Source organism: Typopeltis vanoorti, chromosome 12, assembly GCF_054136105.1.
Source record: "Typopeltis vanoorti isolate ZY-2024b chromosome 12, IOZ_Tvanoo_1.0, whole genome shotgun sequence".
NCBI classification, from domain to species: Eukaryota; Metazoa; Arthropoda; class Arachnida; order Uropygi; family Thelyphonidae; genus Typopeltis; species Typopeltis vanoorti.
The window spans coordinates 93,615,117-93,628,990 of record NC_143560.1 but is presented as its reverse complement, the minus strand read 5'-3'; the positions used below and the strand labels follow the sequence as shown (position 1 = coordinate 93,628,990).

The 13,874-nt window shown below is 36.0% G+C and overlaps 2 protein-coding genes across 3 annotated transcripts in view; one reads left to right on the top strand and one right to left on the bottom strand.

Annotated features, from left to right (window-relative positions):
• Window positions 1-1,267, top strand: part of LOC150101013 (coiled-coil-helix-coiled-coil-helix domain-containing protein 7) — a 223,483-nt gene extending 222,216 nt beyond the window's left edge. For both annotated transcript variants that reach the window (XR_016549198.1, XR_016549199.1), the window contains one exon: window positions 854-1,267. The gene's annotated coding sequence lies outside the window, so the exon portion shown is untranslated. The remainder of the gene's footprint in view (window positions 1-853) is intronic.
• LOC150101012 (ethanolaminephosphotransferase 1-like) overlaps window positions 1-13,874 on the bottom strand; it is a 240,020-nt gene that overhangs the window by 8,144 nt on the left and 218,002 nt on the right. The window contains exon 10 of the mRNA XM_090402145.1: window positions 5,121-5,306. Coding sequence (XP_090258271.1) covers window positions 5,121-5,306 — 186 coding nt within the window. The remainder of the gene's footprint in view (window positions 1-5,120; window positions 5,307-13,874) is intronic.

Here is a 13,874-nt window from a genome sequence, read left to right as displayed (position 1 = left end):
TTGGTTAAGCAATTGAAATGTCTCTATAAAATTTTTACCATGTTTGCAGCAAAATTTCACACACACACACGTTCTTCAAGCTCTTTCATTGTCACGAATCCAATGAACAGCTTGTGTATGTGCTCATCAGCAGATGTAACTCGACAACTAGTGCTCATAGCAGAATGGGGCAAATGGCAGTTTGTTGTCAAAACCTGCTGCTAGGTGCGCTCAGTAGCTGCAGCATGCTCTCTGTGTTCGGTTGGTGTGCTATTTAAAAAGTTCAGTCTTTTTTTGAACACGCCTCGTACCTAGCTCAAAAAACATTCCATTAAGTGTCAATTGGAGATTATCTACAGAACTCATCCCTTCCTACTATAAATGTGCTTAAATGGAAAAATCCTGTTTTATCTGTGCAATTTCAATTATGCAAGGGTCTTAGAAATGCACATTTTGTAAAAAGGGACTAATCGTATATAAAACATACTTCTGGGTATGTATGGTTTTATTGTTGTTTAATTTGTATCAATTTCATGAGGGTTTCTTTGTGATGTTGCAAGTCATTATTAAAAAAAAAAAAAATTATGGTATTGCTAAGTCACTAATTTCTTTTCTTAATCTAATCTAATCTAAGGCTTGGACCACATACCTAAGCCAAATGCGTGAAAGTGGAAGTGCTCCTTTTTTTTTTTCTACTTGCAAAAAAATAATAAACAATGAAATATATTAATTTTTAAAAAGTCAAGATTTTTATTCATTCTTTTGAAAATTGGAGTACAGTTAATAGTAAAAAAACAAAAAGTTGCCACAAACCATTATTGCAACAACATGTTTAATGTTATTTTTTTTTCTTTCCTTTTTTTAATTTGGGAAGGTTTAATGAGAGTAGATTTGATGGCCTGGTAGCTCCAGTGGTTAACACACTTGCTCTTCAAATAACAAGCTGTGTGCTCATTTCTTGTAATGCCTAGGATACCATCTAGATTGTGAAAATGGGGGTCCAGATGATGGACCCCAGGACTGGTGGAGAAGACTCAGGAATGAACTATCAAACCTCGAGGATTCGATCTATCTCAGCATCTCTGGAGCCAACTAAACAGATTTAGAACCGGACAAGACCACTGTGCAGACTATGCATCATATCAATGATGACTGCCCCATCTCTGGAGGCCTCAGAAACTTATATTTACTTTCAGAAAGTGCTATCAATTGGTTAACTGAACTGTATTTATATATAGTTCTGCTCTCATTAATTTCTTGTATTTTTATCTATATGCTAAATAAATAAATAAACTAACAGGCTTTGAGTTGGAATCTTGTCATGGATGTTCTGCTAATGGGACAATGAAACTCGTCTAAGTAGTAGATGAGTTTCATTGTCCAGTATGAGACCATACTGGGCAATGTGTATAAAAAAGTAAATATAATAAATTAGGAAATAAAACCCTTAGCCCACCCATGGCATTGATGTATTATACATTTACAACTTTAGGTGGAAGTCATAAAAAAATACAAGCAAGATTTGCTGTTGATCAACAGTGGTGAAATTCATACTGGCAATCATTTATTACATGAGAGGAGCTTCACAGAAGTTGGACTTTAATGGTTTTCTCCATTTAAAAAGAACTAACATGATGAAATTAGATGCAAAGATTTGCCACTCTTCTTAGGAATGGATTTAATATGGGCTAATTTTCAGACTGCAGTATAGAAACCGGTGGAAGAGAAGAAAATAAAGTGATTCGATTCTGGAGCACACACCTTCAGAACAATTAGAGAAAACCATCAGGACAAGAGATTTTTTTTTTTTTTTTGATATCCAGTTTGGACAAGATCCTGCTGATTTCTTTCTGGCAAAAAAAGGCAACAATGAATGTGATGTGTTTGGAATGGTAGAAGGACATTTACCAAGATTATCAGTACAAAAATTTGAGGGAGAGTAAGAAGCCAGGAAATTGACTATTTTATGTGGTTACTATGCGATACAACTATCCACGTGCAAAAGAGGTGTAAACAGGACTGGATAAAAGTTATGCCCAATAGCTTTGGCAAGACAGTACAAAGTATGACTGCCATTTGACATGATGCAAGTTTGCTGCTTTTCAACCTTTTGATATGTTACTCACTTATCTGATCGTCAGATGACCAAACCTTCAATTAAACAACCTTTCAATTATCGGACCAGAAAATTGCTTTCCCACTATGATTGGATAACTGAGGCAATGAGAAAATCAAATGTTGTAAATAATGAAGCAAACCTAACATTTATCAGTTTCCAAATGAAACAGCATGTCATAAATGCCTTACCATCAACCAAGTCTTTAACAGGTCTATTTCACTTACACAAAAAATGAGTGTAATATGCCAGAAACAGTAAGTATAAAGAAAAAATAAAACATGATTGTAGTTATTAATAGGCTTTACTCAAAATTGTAATAAAAAATGACTATGTCCTGCACACATTCTGTAATGAAATTTTACCAAATAATTTGATGGTGGTGCTAAGCTATATCATTATGAAACAAAATATAGTGAACATAGTTTTTCCCAGATACTCTGTAGCTGAGTCGGTATAGACAAAGCCCTTTGGTCGGAAAGACCTGGGTTCGATTCCCATCCATGATGTGAGGAACCTTTATCTGGTCTCTTTCGACTAAAGGTGAGTTAACTAGTCTCATATGGAGGCAGAGGGTTTTTCATCCCTCAAAACAAGCAAACTGGTTCTGTGAACGCACACAGCTACAGTCAAATTCTTATGGCAAGGAAGGCAATGAGAAACCACCTTGCATCATTATCTCCCTAGTAATCAGCTGCAACCCTCTCAAACAGAGGAAGCACAGGATTAGGAGTTTTTCCCTCGACTCAAATATATAATTAAGCAACCTAATATATATAAAATTCAAAATTTGAAAAGCACTTATGGCTTCCTCCAGAATAAGTTGCCACTGCACACTGAGGAAAAGCACACACAATAAAAATTTAAAGTTCTGAACTGCAATCCTGAAAGATCTGGTGACATATGCCAGGTGAAGAAAAGCTGAGAACATACTATTAGTACTACTACTGTCTGAACAATATAGTCTAAAGAAGCAAAAGTCTAAGAGTAAAAAGACATCTGCATATGAAGTATCTTTGTGTGCAAGCTTTTATATGAAAAACATGACTTTTTATGGGTCTAGCCCATTGTTGAGACCTCAATAATGATCGAATCCAAGCATAAGCAAACAAACTTGTTTGCTTATACTTGGATAAATCATAAGGGCAAAAATATAATTTCTTGTATTTACTAAAATAAAGAGCCAAAAGGCTTCATTTCGGCAATGCAGAATTTATAAAAATCAAGTGGATATTAAATACAGCATTATTTCAAAGCCGAATACAGAAACTATATACAAATTTCATACAAAACTTCTGTATTCGGCTTTGAAATAATGCTGGATTTAATATCCACTTGATTTTTATATAGTTTCTTGTAATGCATAATTTACTGAGTGAGTGAAGAAACTCGCCACAACCCATAGTCTGTTGGTAACAGACTGTGGGTTTGAATGCTATCTGCTCATTACTCAAGCTGTGCAAGTTATACATCTCCAACTGTATATATACCTCTCAATTTTTCTTACACATTCATGCAATTCAAGTTCTAATTTAAAATTAATCTAGGAATTCTTTTTTCTTAGTCATCATAACAGTTAAAACCAATCTATGTAGAAATTAATCAAAAACATCAAACCATTTTATTCATCTTGTCCATCGTAGCATACTAGATATTTCATAATTAACAAAACTCAAAGATAAAGATTTTTCAGTCCCAAATTGAAAAGAAGGCCATTTCTTATTGACAAGAGAGTTTGTCAAATACAGCCATGGCTACAGAATAGCTAATAAATCAAATAATTTTGATCTGTAATTGCTTTCTAGCCATTTACCTAAGCTCTTTACTGGTGAAACCATCTCTATTAGGAAGAAAAGAAAAATTACAAGTTCACATCAAATTGATCTCATTGGTCTTTTAATACCATAGTTATTGCTAGTACATCTTGTTAATTTAAAACCATCAATGTTTGATCATATCTTTCTCTAAGTACTGTATGTTTGGAAAGACAAAGAGATACTTTCATGGCTCATCAATATTGCCAGCTACATTTACACCACTAAATGTTTTTCAAAAAACCCTCGTCAGTTGCTTATTTGGTAATTATGCTTCAATTACCCAACCACACTGGGAGAACAATTTGTCAGTCAGATAACTGAAGGTATAATTACACAGTGCTGTACTAGAAGTCAGCTAATACACTAACCCATTCAGGGATTAATTAATTGAAAGTTTGATAATTGGGAGATCACTGTACTATTTGCTTGAACGATTTGTGCTTTCCAACTTAGCATATTACATTTTCACCAACCTGTGATCTAATGATACAATATTCACCTTGAGCTTTAAGTGTTCCATTTGCCACATTATAAGTTCTTTTACAATAATATATGACATGTTTCTCTACTATCTATTCACACCATCCACTGCCACCTTTATCATAGCAAATGTCATGATAGAAAACTTCATCACTATAAATAACCAACTATTAAAAATGTCTTGGCTAAAGTCCTATAACATCAATGCCATTTTAAAGGAGATTCACTATAGAAATTCTTCTACTATAACACACCATCCCTTTGGTGTGTTCACTTTAATGAAGTTTATTATAGTGAGGGGTAACTGCATATCTGTATTTTTATTTTATTTTATTTTTTATAAATATACATTTCAAAAGCTTGTCTGTAGGCCTAATTACACTGTTAAATTACTTCTGATAACTGACTATTCAAAATGCTACTGCATCACACAGCTAGAATCATTGTTATTTCGATGTTACTATAAGTTGAAAACACTAACATGCAGAACAATAAGCAAGTTAACAAAAATTTAATCAGCAGACAATTATAATTAAATGTGCAAATCAGAGAGTGTTAAGACTAATCTGCCTTCTCATCAATCCCTTAGCATCATTGACCTAACAGACATAATTAGGATAAGAAAAATGTGCAAGAGAAGTAGCTGGTGTATTTTCAAATGGATGCAAAAAACAGTAAATATTCACATAAATTAAGATTAATATTATGATATATGAACAAATTCTTACCAAGTAAACACCATAATGTATATGGGCAATAATGGCAAATATTGTCAAGAACCACAGGAGGTATAATTCTTTATCTCCAAGGCCTGGAACAGCTAGTGCTAAAGTTGTAGCCATAGCAACAGAATATATCATCCAATTGAATATATCAGATCTTGTGGATGTCATTTGGCTAACTATGAGGCGACACTGTAGAAATAATGACAATTTATTTATATTAAAAAAACAAAAACAAACAGCTATCAGATTAAACTATTGTTGTCCACTTTTGACTGAAAAAAACATTACAGTTTACTTACCATTCCAGAAGTGTGAAGTCATTCCTTAAAAAAAACTGAAAAAAGTTTCCTAAAGATTTCTATATGAAATACATCTTAAATAGATTGCACCACATGTTCATTTTCACTGGCCTACTTTCACCAAATTAGAATCATAATGGCTAAAATTAAATAACATGTGAAACAACACCAAGTAATAGCAAAAAAAAAAAAAAAGCAAGGCTTATTAGGTAATGGAGTTACCTTGTTTCTACAACCAGAAGCTAAGTTAAATTACTAATATAATTTTTTTAAAATTTATATTAGAAGAGTAATTAAAGACATATCTGGTTGTATCTTTTGAAGGCATGGCTGAAAAAATATTCTGAGCCAAAATCAAGAACATATAATAAGAGATAAGACATGGCATTATTATTACATGACACTTTCATGGAGTCCAAGGACTCATTGTGAGGAGTACTTGACACTGCACAACAACACACAATCCACCATAAAGGAAAGGATTCCGTTATTTTTTCCTAATGAATCTGGGTTATAGTTTATAAGCATACTGCTAATAATTTGTAATTCTTGCTTTAGAGCTTCTCATCAGAGCACTGAGGGAAGACGTATGACAAATATGTCCAGAAAAGGAAGTGAGTTTTGGTTTTAATTTCAATGGTAAATTGTATGTATTTATGTTGTTTGTTCAGGTGGCTGAGGATGGTGTTTAAAGTTTGGCAGCCATGTGGTCAGATAACAAAAATATTGTCAACAAAACTAAGCCAAACCGTAGGTTTTTAAAGTAAAGGAATCTAGAGCACATTGCTCAAAACTTCCATATAAAAGTTAAAATGGAGGGGGGGGGGTGATAGTTGTGAGCTCTTGGCTGTATTTTCTTTTTGTAAGTAAAAATTATTTTGTCACACAAAGTAATCGAAACATAGTACAGGGACAAAGAGATGATATCAGGCAGAAATGTGTCCTGTAAGAGAAGAATTGTGTCATTGATTTTATCTGTACTGAGCATTATGTCTGATTTCGTTCATGAAGTGCTGTGTTTTTATAGGTGTGGCTTTAGCATACCATGTGTATTCCAAATGTAGCTTGTCCTTTGCCTGTATACATATATTTCAAATGATAACCTTGATATGAAAGTTGAAATGTTGAGTGATTATTTTGGTTTATATTAAACTGAAGTTATTACTCTAAACATAGTAATTTTCTCCATAATTTCTTATAATGAATGTTCACCCTGTAACTATGAAAGAAAAGAGTTCATCTTGTCAAATACTTTTACAAAAATAGCAGTATCATCATGTAACAATACAATTTATCATTCTTATAAAAAGTGAATAAACTGCTTACCCATCACAAAGCCATGCTGCTCACTTTACCAATCTATAATTTGCTACCTCATTCTGAGCCTCCTTTACGAAAGAGAAATAGTTTGCCCCTCTCCCCCAATGTTATCAGAGCTGATATTAAGTTAAACGGCCTGGTCAGAAGGCAATATTAATTCCATTGCACAGTCTGTGTGCATAATATGCATGCTGATATCCCATCTTATCCTATGGCTGTGATTGCATTGGAATTTTCTGCAATATCCTAAGTACTTCCAATTCATATACCTCTATTCCCACATCAGTTCTTGTCATACTTGTCACATCATTATCTTCACCTGGTTGGCTGATTCTTTGCAAAGTTGTCATTCAATAACAACTATTTTGTTTGATTTTGTCAGCTCCCTACTATAAACACTCATTGAAGTTATCCTTTCACAGTCATTCTTTCTTTCACTCACTGCACAACAAAAGAATTCTTTAGTATTTCCTCTAGCCCCGGGGTCGGCAACCTTTTGAGTCGGAAGAGTCAAAAATTACAATTTACAAAATTTCAAAGTTTTTAAAGAGCCACAAAATTTTAAAAAGTTTTTGAAGAGCCACAAGATCTTATTGTCCTCAAGGCATTCGCTATATCTTCCCCTCTAGTTTGTCCCGAGAGCGGTAGCAATCCTAGAAGTTCTTCTTTTGGACCTTGGGAAGACATATACCTGACAAAAAGGGCAACTTGTGCCGTGTCTTTTATGTCGCAAGACTCATCTATAGCAAGTGATAAGGCAGAAGAAGGTTGAATATCTTCCACCTGCAAATATGTTACATTTGAAGACATTTTAGCTATTCTATCTTGTACTGTTTTAGCGGATACGAGAAGCTAGGCATAATGAAATATAATTTATCAAAAAACATTTTACAACGATATTTCCCAATTAAAAATACCTACCTAAATAAAATAAATAATTCTCTAATAATTTAATTATTAAAATAAATAATTTAGACACGAAACACTGTTTGTCTCACTCTCTCACGTACTGATTGACTATAAGTACATAGTTTCGTCGCATCTGTGGTCGCCTCCCGTGTGCGGTGATCGCCGACTGGCACGAACGGACTTGTCAGAACGTGTTTATCATGGCGCAGTCTGCACATTTTAGTTTTTTTTTTTTAATTTTGGCAAATATTAGATACTTAGTTTACGAGTAAAGGTGTTATGCCCAGCTATGCCGAAATCAATGAAAATTGCCAAACATATAAACTTCCGAGAGCTTCCGACGGACTGACGACAGTGACGATGCGTGTCACGGGGGAGGGGTGCGGTGAAAAGCGAGTACAAGTGGCTGAGAGATAGAATCTGTGCCTAATCCTCGTTAATCGATTCAGAACGATTTTTAAATTTTTTTTTTTGATAAAATAAATAATATTTGCGTATGGAACTAAAGAGCCGCAGCTTCACATCCAAAGAGCCGCATGTGGCTCGCGAGCCGCAGGTTGCCGACCCCTGCTCTAGCCTATTCAACTAATTTCATTATAATTTGATTTTGTCTTCCTTACGATGTCGGCCATCTTTCTTGCCTATGTCTTGTACTGTTCTTGAGCTTGATCAACTTTCTCTTTATGTGCAGTCCACAACATTTTTCTGCAGTTCCTGCTTAAATTCCACTCATCCATCTAACTTCTATCTGATTTTAGGTATTCTTTAACCCACTTGTCCCTTATGATATGTGGATTAGGAATCAAGGCAAATTAATGCAGCTGGCACGGCACTCCTCTGCTGCATCCTGTAAGTGCAAGTATTTTCTTTAGTAGATTTGTGTATTCATAAGGTCAGTTTGCCTGTTTTGAGGGATGAAAAACCCGAGTTTCTGAGGGGGGAAAAAACCCTTCCATATGATACTAGCTAACTCATTATCTAATTGAAAACACCTGATAAAGGTTCCTCATGTCATAGATGAAATTTGAACCCCAAGTCTTTCTAACCAAAGGGCTAGTCTATACTAACTTCTAATGTTTCGCTTAGTCTGAGCTCTGACCAAAGGACTGCACTTTCTATTTTGAATGGTAATATCAAGCAGCCAAAAATACTGAAATTAGAAATGAAGTCAGCAGTTAGAAATGAAGATGGACAGGAAGATAGTTGGATATAAAATGAGGTGTTTGGATGCTATCCCCCACCGTTATTTATCATCTATACTATTATTATGATAATTATACAGGTATCTCCTTGGCATGGAGTCAAAAAACTAATTGCAGGAGACACACTAACCATTATCCACAGAATAGCCATCATACCTCTCCTTAAAGTTGTTCACTATTGGGACACTCACAGCTACCTCTGGCAATCCATGCAACTCATTCACCACTCTCCAAGCAAATAATGTAGTCTGCACACACTTACACAACTTCCAGAGGTGATCCCTTGTTCTCACCCTACTATTCATGTACTGAAAATTTTCTAGTGTCAATCTTAGAGAATTTCTTTAGTAACTTATACGTTTTTGTGATGTTCTCTCTCCTCCACCTGTCAATCAAACTCTGCAAACCAAACATCCTCAAGCTATCCTCATAGGGAGCATTCCATTCACCTGCTAGCAGCTTGGTCATTCATCTCAGAGATGAATGACCAAGAAACCCAGGTGACTGAATCTGTGCACAGTAGTCAAGATGTGGCTCATAACCTTATAAAGTGGGATAATAACATCTCTATCTTGTCAATCTGTTCTTCAACATCCGTAATCCTCTGAGCTGTTTTGCCAATTAACCACTATCGTCTCTAGCATCATCAATTTCCTGTAATCCAGCACCATGGTACAATATGGTACAAAGTATGTAATCTTTTCATCCCAAAATGCATTACATTACTTTCACAACATTAAATTGACAACCGCTATCCTTTGCCCACACTGCCAATTTATTTAAATTATCCAGTAGGATATCTGTATTAGCTTTATCATTTTTTGAACCATTTTTGACTGGAAAGGATGAAATCTTACAGCATTGGCATGATTACTCAGCTAACTTTTTCTCAGAAGCCTTAATAATCAAAATCTTGAGGAAGTAATACAAATGACATTGGATGAAGCGACTTCCCTATTTTAAGAAAAGAAGTAGAAGTAGCAATTAGTTCTATGAAGATGGGAAAATCACCAGACATAGATGGAGTAATTTCAGAACTATTGAAAACAGGGGGAAAAACCTATCATAGATGCCCTATTCAAAATTTGCCAAGGAGTGAAGAGAATGTATGATAATCCTGTTCAAAGACCGATGTATCCAACTATTGACCAATCAGTATCTCAGGAGGGATAGTGAAGATTATGAAAAGTTGGTTAGGGCTCGCATTCAGAAATGGGTTGACAGAGAATCTTTATTTTGCAATGAACAGTATGGGTTTACTAAGGGAAGGAAATGTTTTAGAAACTTACAATCTACACTATCTGATCAAAAGTATCCAGACATCTACTCGAAACGGTAATCAGACTTTCCCTGTGACACGCTTTCCAGTAGTGGACATTGATAGGGGGTGGGTCCACCCTTTGCTTCTATGACAGCTCTAACTCTTCCAGGGAGACTTTCTATTAAAACGTCCGGCAGCCCATTTCTCTTGAAGAGCTGTAGCCAGAGCAGTTCGTGATGTGGGTCACTGGGGTCTGAAGCAAAGTCGGCATTCTAATTCATCCCAAAGTTTTCTATGGGATTCAGGTCAGGGCTCTGGGCTGGCCAGTCCATTTCTGGAATGTTATTGTCCACAAACCATTCCCTCACAGACCTTGCTGTATGGCAGGCAGCATTGTCATGCTGATACAGACAATAGTCATCATCTAATTGATCTTCTACCGTAGAAAGTACGTAACAGGTCAAAACGTCCTTGTACCATTCTACATTTAGATTTTCATGTAGCGTTATGAGAGGGCCAAGTCCATTCCATGAAAAACACCCCCATACTGTAACGCCACTTCCTCCAAATTTCACTGTTGGCACTACACACGCTTGCAGGAATCTTTCTCCAGGCATTCGCCACACCCAGACCCTCCCATCGGATTGTCACATGGTAAAGCATGATTCATCACTCCAAATCACACATTTCCAGTTGTCCAGTGGTGTCGCTCTTTACACCACTGCAGGTGGCACTTAGCAGTGATGTAAAGAGTCAGGTGCTTGACCATGGAACCCCATTCCTCTTAACTCTCGACACACGGTCATGATGCTGGTTGGACAGTTAGTAGCACTGCGGAACTCCCAGGTGATTGTTTCACTCGATATCTAGCTATTTCCACGAACCACCTTTTACAACGCTCAACGGTCCGTGTCTGTCATTAAACACAGCTTACTCGACCATGGTTTTTGTTGTGGTTGTGCCTTCACGTTTCAGCTTCACAATCACATCACCAACTGTTGACTTGAGTAACTTGAGGAGGGTTGAATCGTCTCTGACAGATTTCTTACTGATGTTGCAACCAATAATTAGTCCACATTTGAAGTCACTGAGCTCCCTTCACCTACCCATTCTGCTTGTACTTCTTATCAATGAAAAACACACAGCTTCGTGCTTTCTTTTATACTGGTAAGTGAAGTCATAGTGACATCTAGACATCAGTTTATGAATTACAGAAAGGTGTCTGGATACTTTTGATCAGGTAGTGTATAATAATGTTACACTGAGTTAAACAAGGGGAATAGATACACCATGATACTTTTGGATTTTACTAAGACTTCTGATAGAATATAGCATGAAAGACTGTTGCATAAATTGGAGAATATAGGATGGGATTAACCAGGGCGAACAGTGAAAAGTCAGCTACTGAAACAAATCTGAAAACAAACCCCAACTCAACATCACCAGAGTTAAAGATCAGTACTATCAGTAGTAATTACTTTGAAAAACTGCTAAATGAAACAAGCAGTGATGACAGCACAGTGGTAAAAAACACTGACCAGGCATGCAGTCAGGAATACATATCCATATTTGAAGTAGAAAAAGCCATCAAAGGCTTGAAATGTGGAAAGGCAGCTGGAGTAGATGATATTCGACCAGAAATGCTGAAGTATGGTGGTATAAAAATCTTACAGTGGCTGCACTGCATAGTTCAGAAAGCCTGGACTGAGGGACGAATTCCCGATGATTGGAGTAGAGCTCTCATAGTACCCATATATAAAAAGGGAAATAAAACTGAACGTGAGAATTACAGAGGTATTTCCCTACTGAGTGTTCCTGGCAAGATCTATGCAGGTATACTTGAGAAATGGTTGAGAAGAATTGTGGAAGAAAAGCTTGGTGAAGAACAAGCTGGATTCAGGCCAAATAGAGGCTGTCAGGATCAGATCTTCACTTTACGACAAATAGTCGAGAAAGCATGGGAATATAACAAAGATCTGTATTTAAGTTTAGTCGATTTGGAAAAGGCATATGACAAGGTGCCAAGAGAGAAGCTATTCAATACGCTGCATTTATATGGTGTCAATGGGGCATTATATCAAGCAATACTTAGTCTTTATTTGAGTTGTAAGTCAGCAGTTAGAATTGAAGGAAGTACAGGAAGATGGTTTAATGTTAAATCTGGTGTGAGACAAGGATGTACATTATCCCCTCTGTTATTCATTATCTATATGGATCACATTATGAAGGAAAGTGGTATTAAACCTGATATCAAAATTGGAGATGTTAATGTCAGCTCTTTGCTTTATGCGGATGATGTTATACTTCTAAATAAATCCGCTACAAGTCTGCAAGATTCTCTGACTAAATTGAATAGCTGTTGTAATAGATATGGTATGAAGGTCAGCAATAAAAAGACAAAGACAATGAAAATAGGCAGAATCATTGAAAATGTCAACTGTGTTGTGAATGGAGAACCTGTGGAACAAGTAAAACATTTCAGCTACTTAGGCACAATTTTTACTGAAGATGGTAAATTAAATATAGAAATAGACAACAGAATCAGCAAAGCTGGTATGGTGGGAAGTCAATTGAATAAATTCATATGGAATAAGAGAGAAATTAGTCGGAACACTAAATTAGCTGTATACAAGACAGTGTTCAAACCAGTTTTAACTTATGGATCTGAGAGCTGGGTCAGAAGTAAAACACTTGACCAAAGACTAGAGACCGCAGATATGAGAGTTCTGAGAAAGATTATAGGCGTGAACAGATGGCATCAATGGCAATATCATATTAAAAACGAGGATATTAAGAAAGAACTTGACATTGCCAGCATCCAGGAATGCGTTAGCAGAGCTAATCTCAGGTGGTATGGTCACTTAAATAGAATGGGAGAGGAAAGATTAGCAAAACAAGTGTTCTCTGCCAGGTTGGCAGCAAAACGACCCAGAGGAAGACCAAGATATAGGTGGATTGATACGGTACAAAGTGCCTTAGACGATAGAAATATAAGATCTGATAATGTTGGAGTCTTGACAAGTAACAGACTGATTTGGAGGAAAATTGTAGATAGGAAGTTAGTAATGATGTAAATTTTTCATGTAGTACTGTCATATCCTGTACACCCCTTGAGGGTACATGGCAGGAATTTGATGATAATGATGATGATGAGGATGGGATTATAAACTATTGGCATGGATAAGAGGTGGCTGACTGACAAATATCAAAATGCTGTATATGGGGAGGGGAGGGTGAATCTGCAAGATTCAAGGTAACTAGTGGTGTGTCTCAAGGATCAGTACTTGGTCCATTATTATTCAATTTATATATTAATAACATTGGGAAGGATTTGACATGCAACATACAGCTATTTGCTGATGATGCAAAGATAGGTAAGGGTAATCAGGAATGCTGCTGATATGCAGTACTTGCAGAATGATTTGAATAGGCTGGAATTGTGAGCATTTGAAAATGGCTCTCAGTTCAATGCTAATAAATGTAAGGTGTAATTAGATATCCAATGTCATATTATATTGGTGGGATATTCTAGAAGAAATTGATCAGGCTAGAGATCTTTTAGTAGACAGGAAGTTGAAGTTCAAGAGTCATATAGCAAAAATTGTAAATACAACAATTCAGAAATAATCACAATGTTGAAACGAACCTTGATATGTAAAGATAAAGGTCTTTTTGCCTCTTTACAAGGTCGTGATAAGATCTGACTTGGACTATTGCATGCATATCTGATCTCGTGATTGCCATGGTGATTCTGATGTAGTGGAGA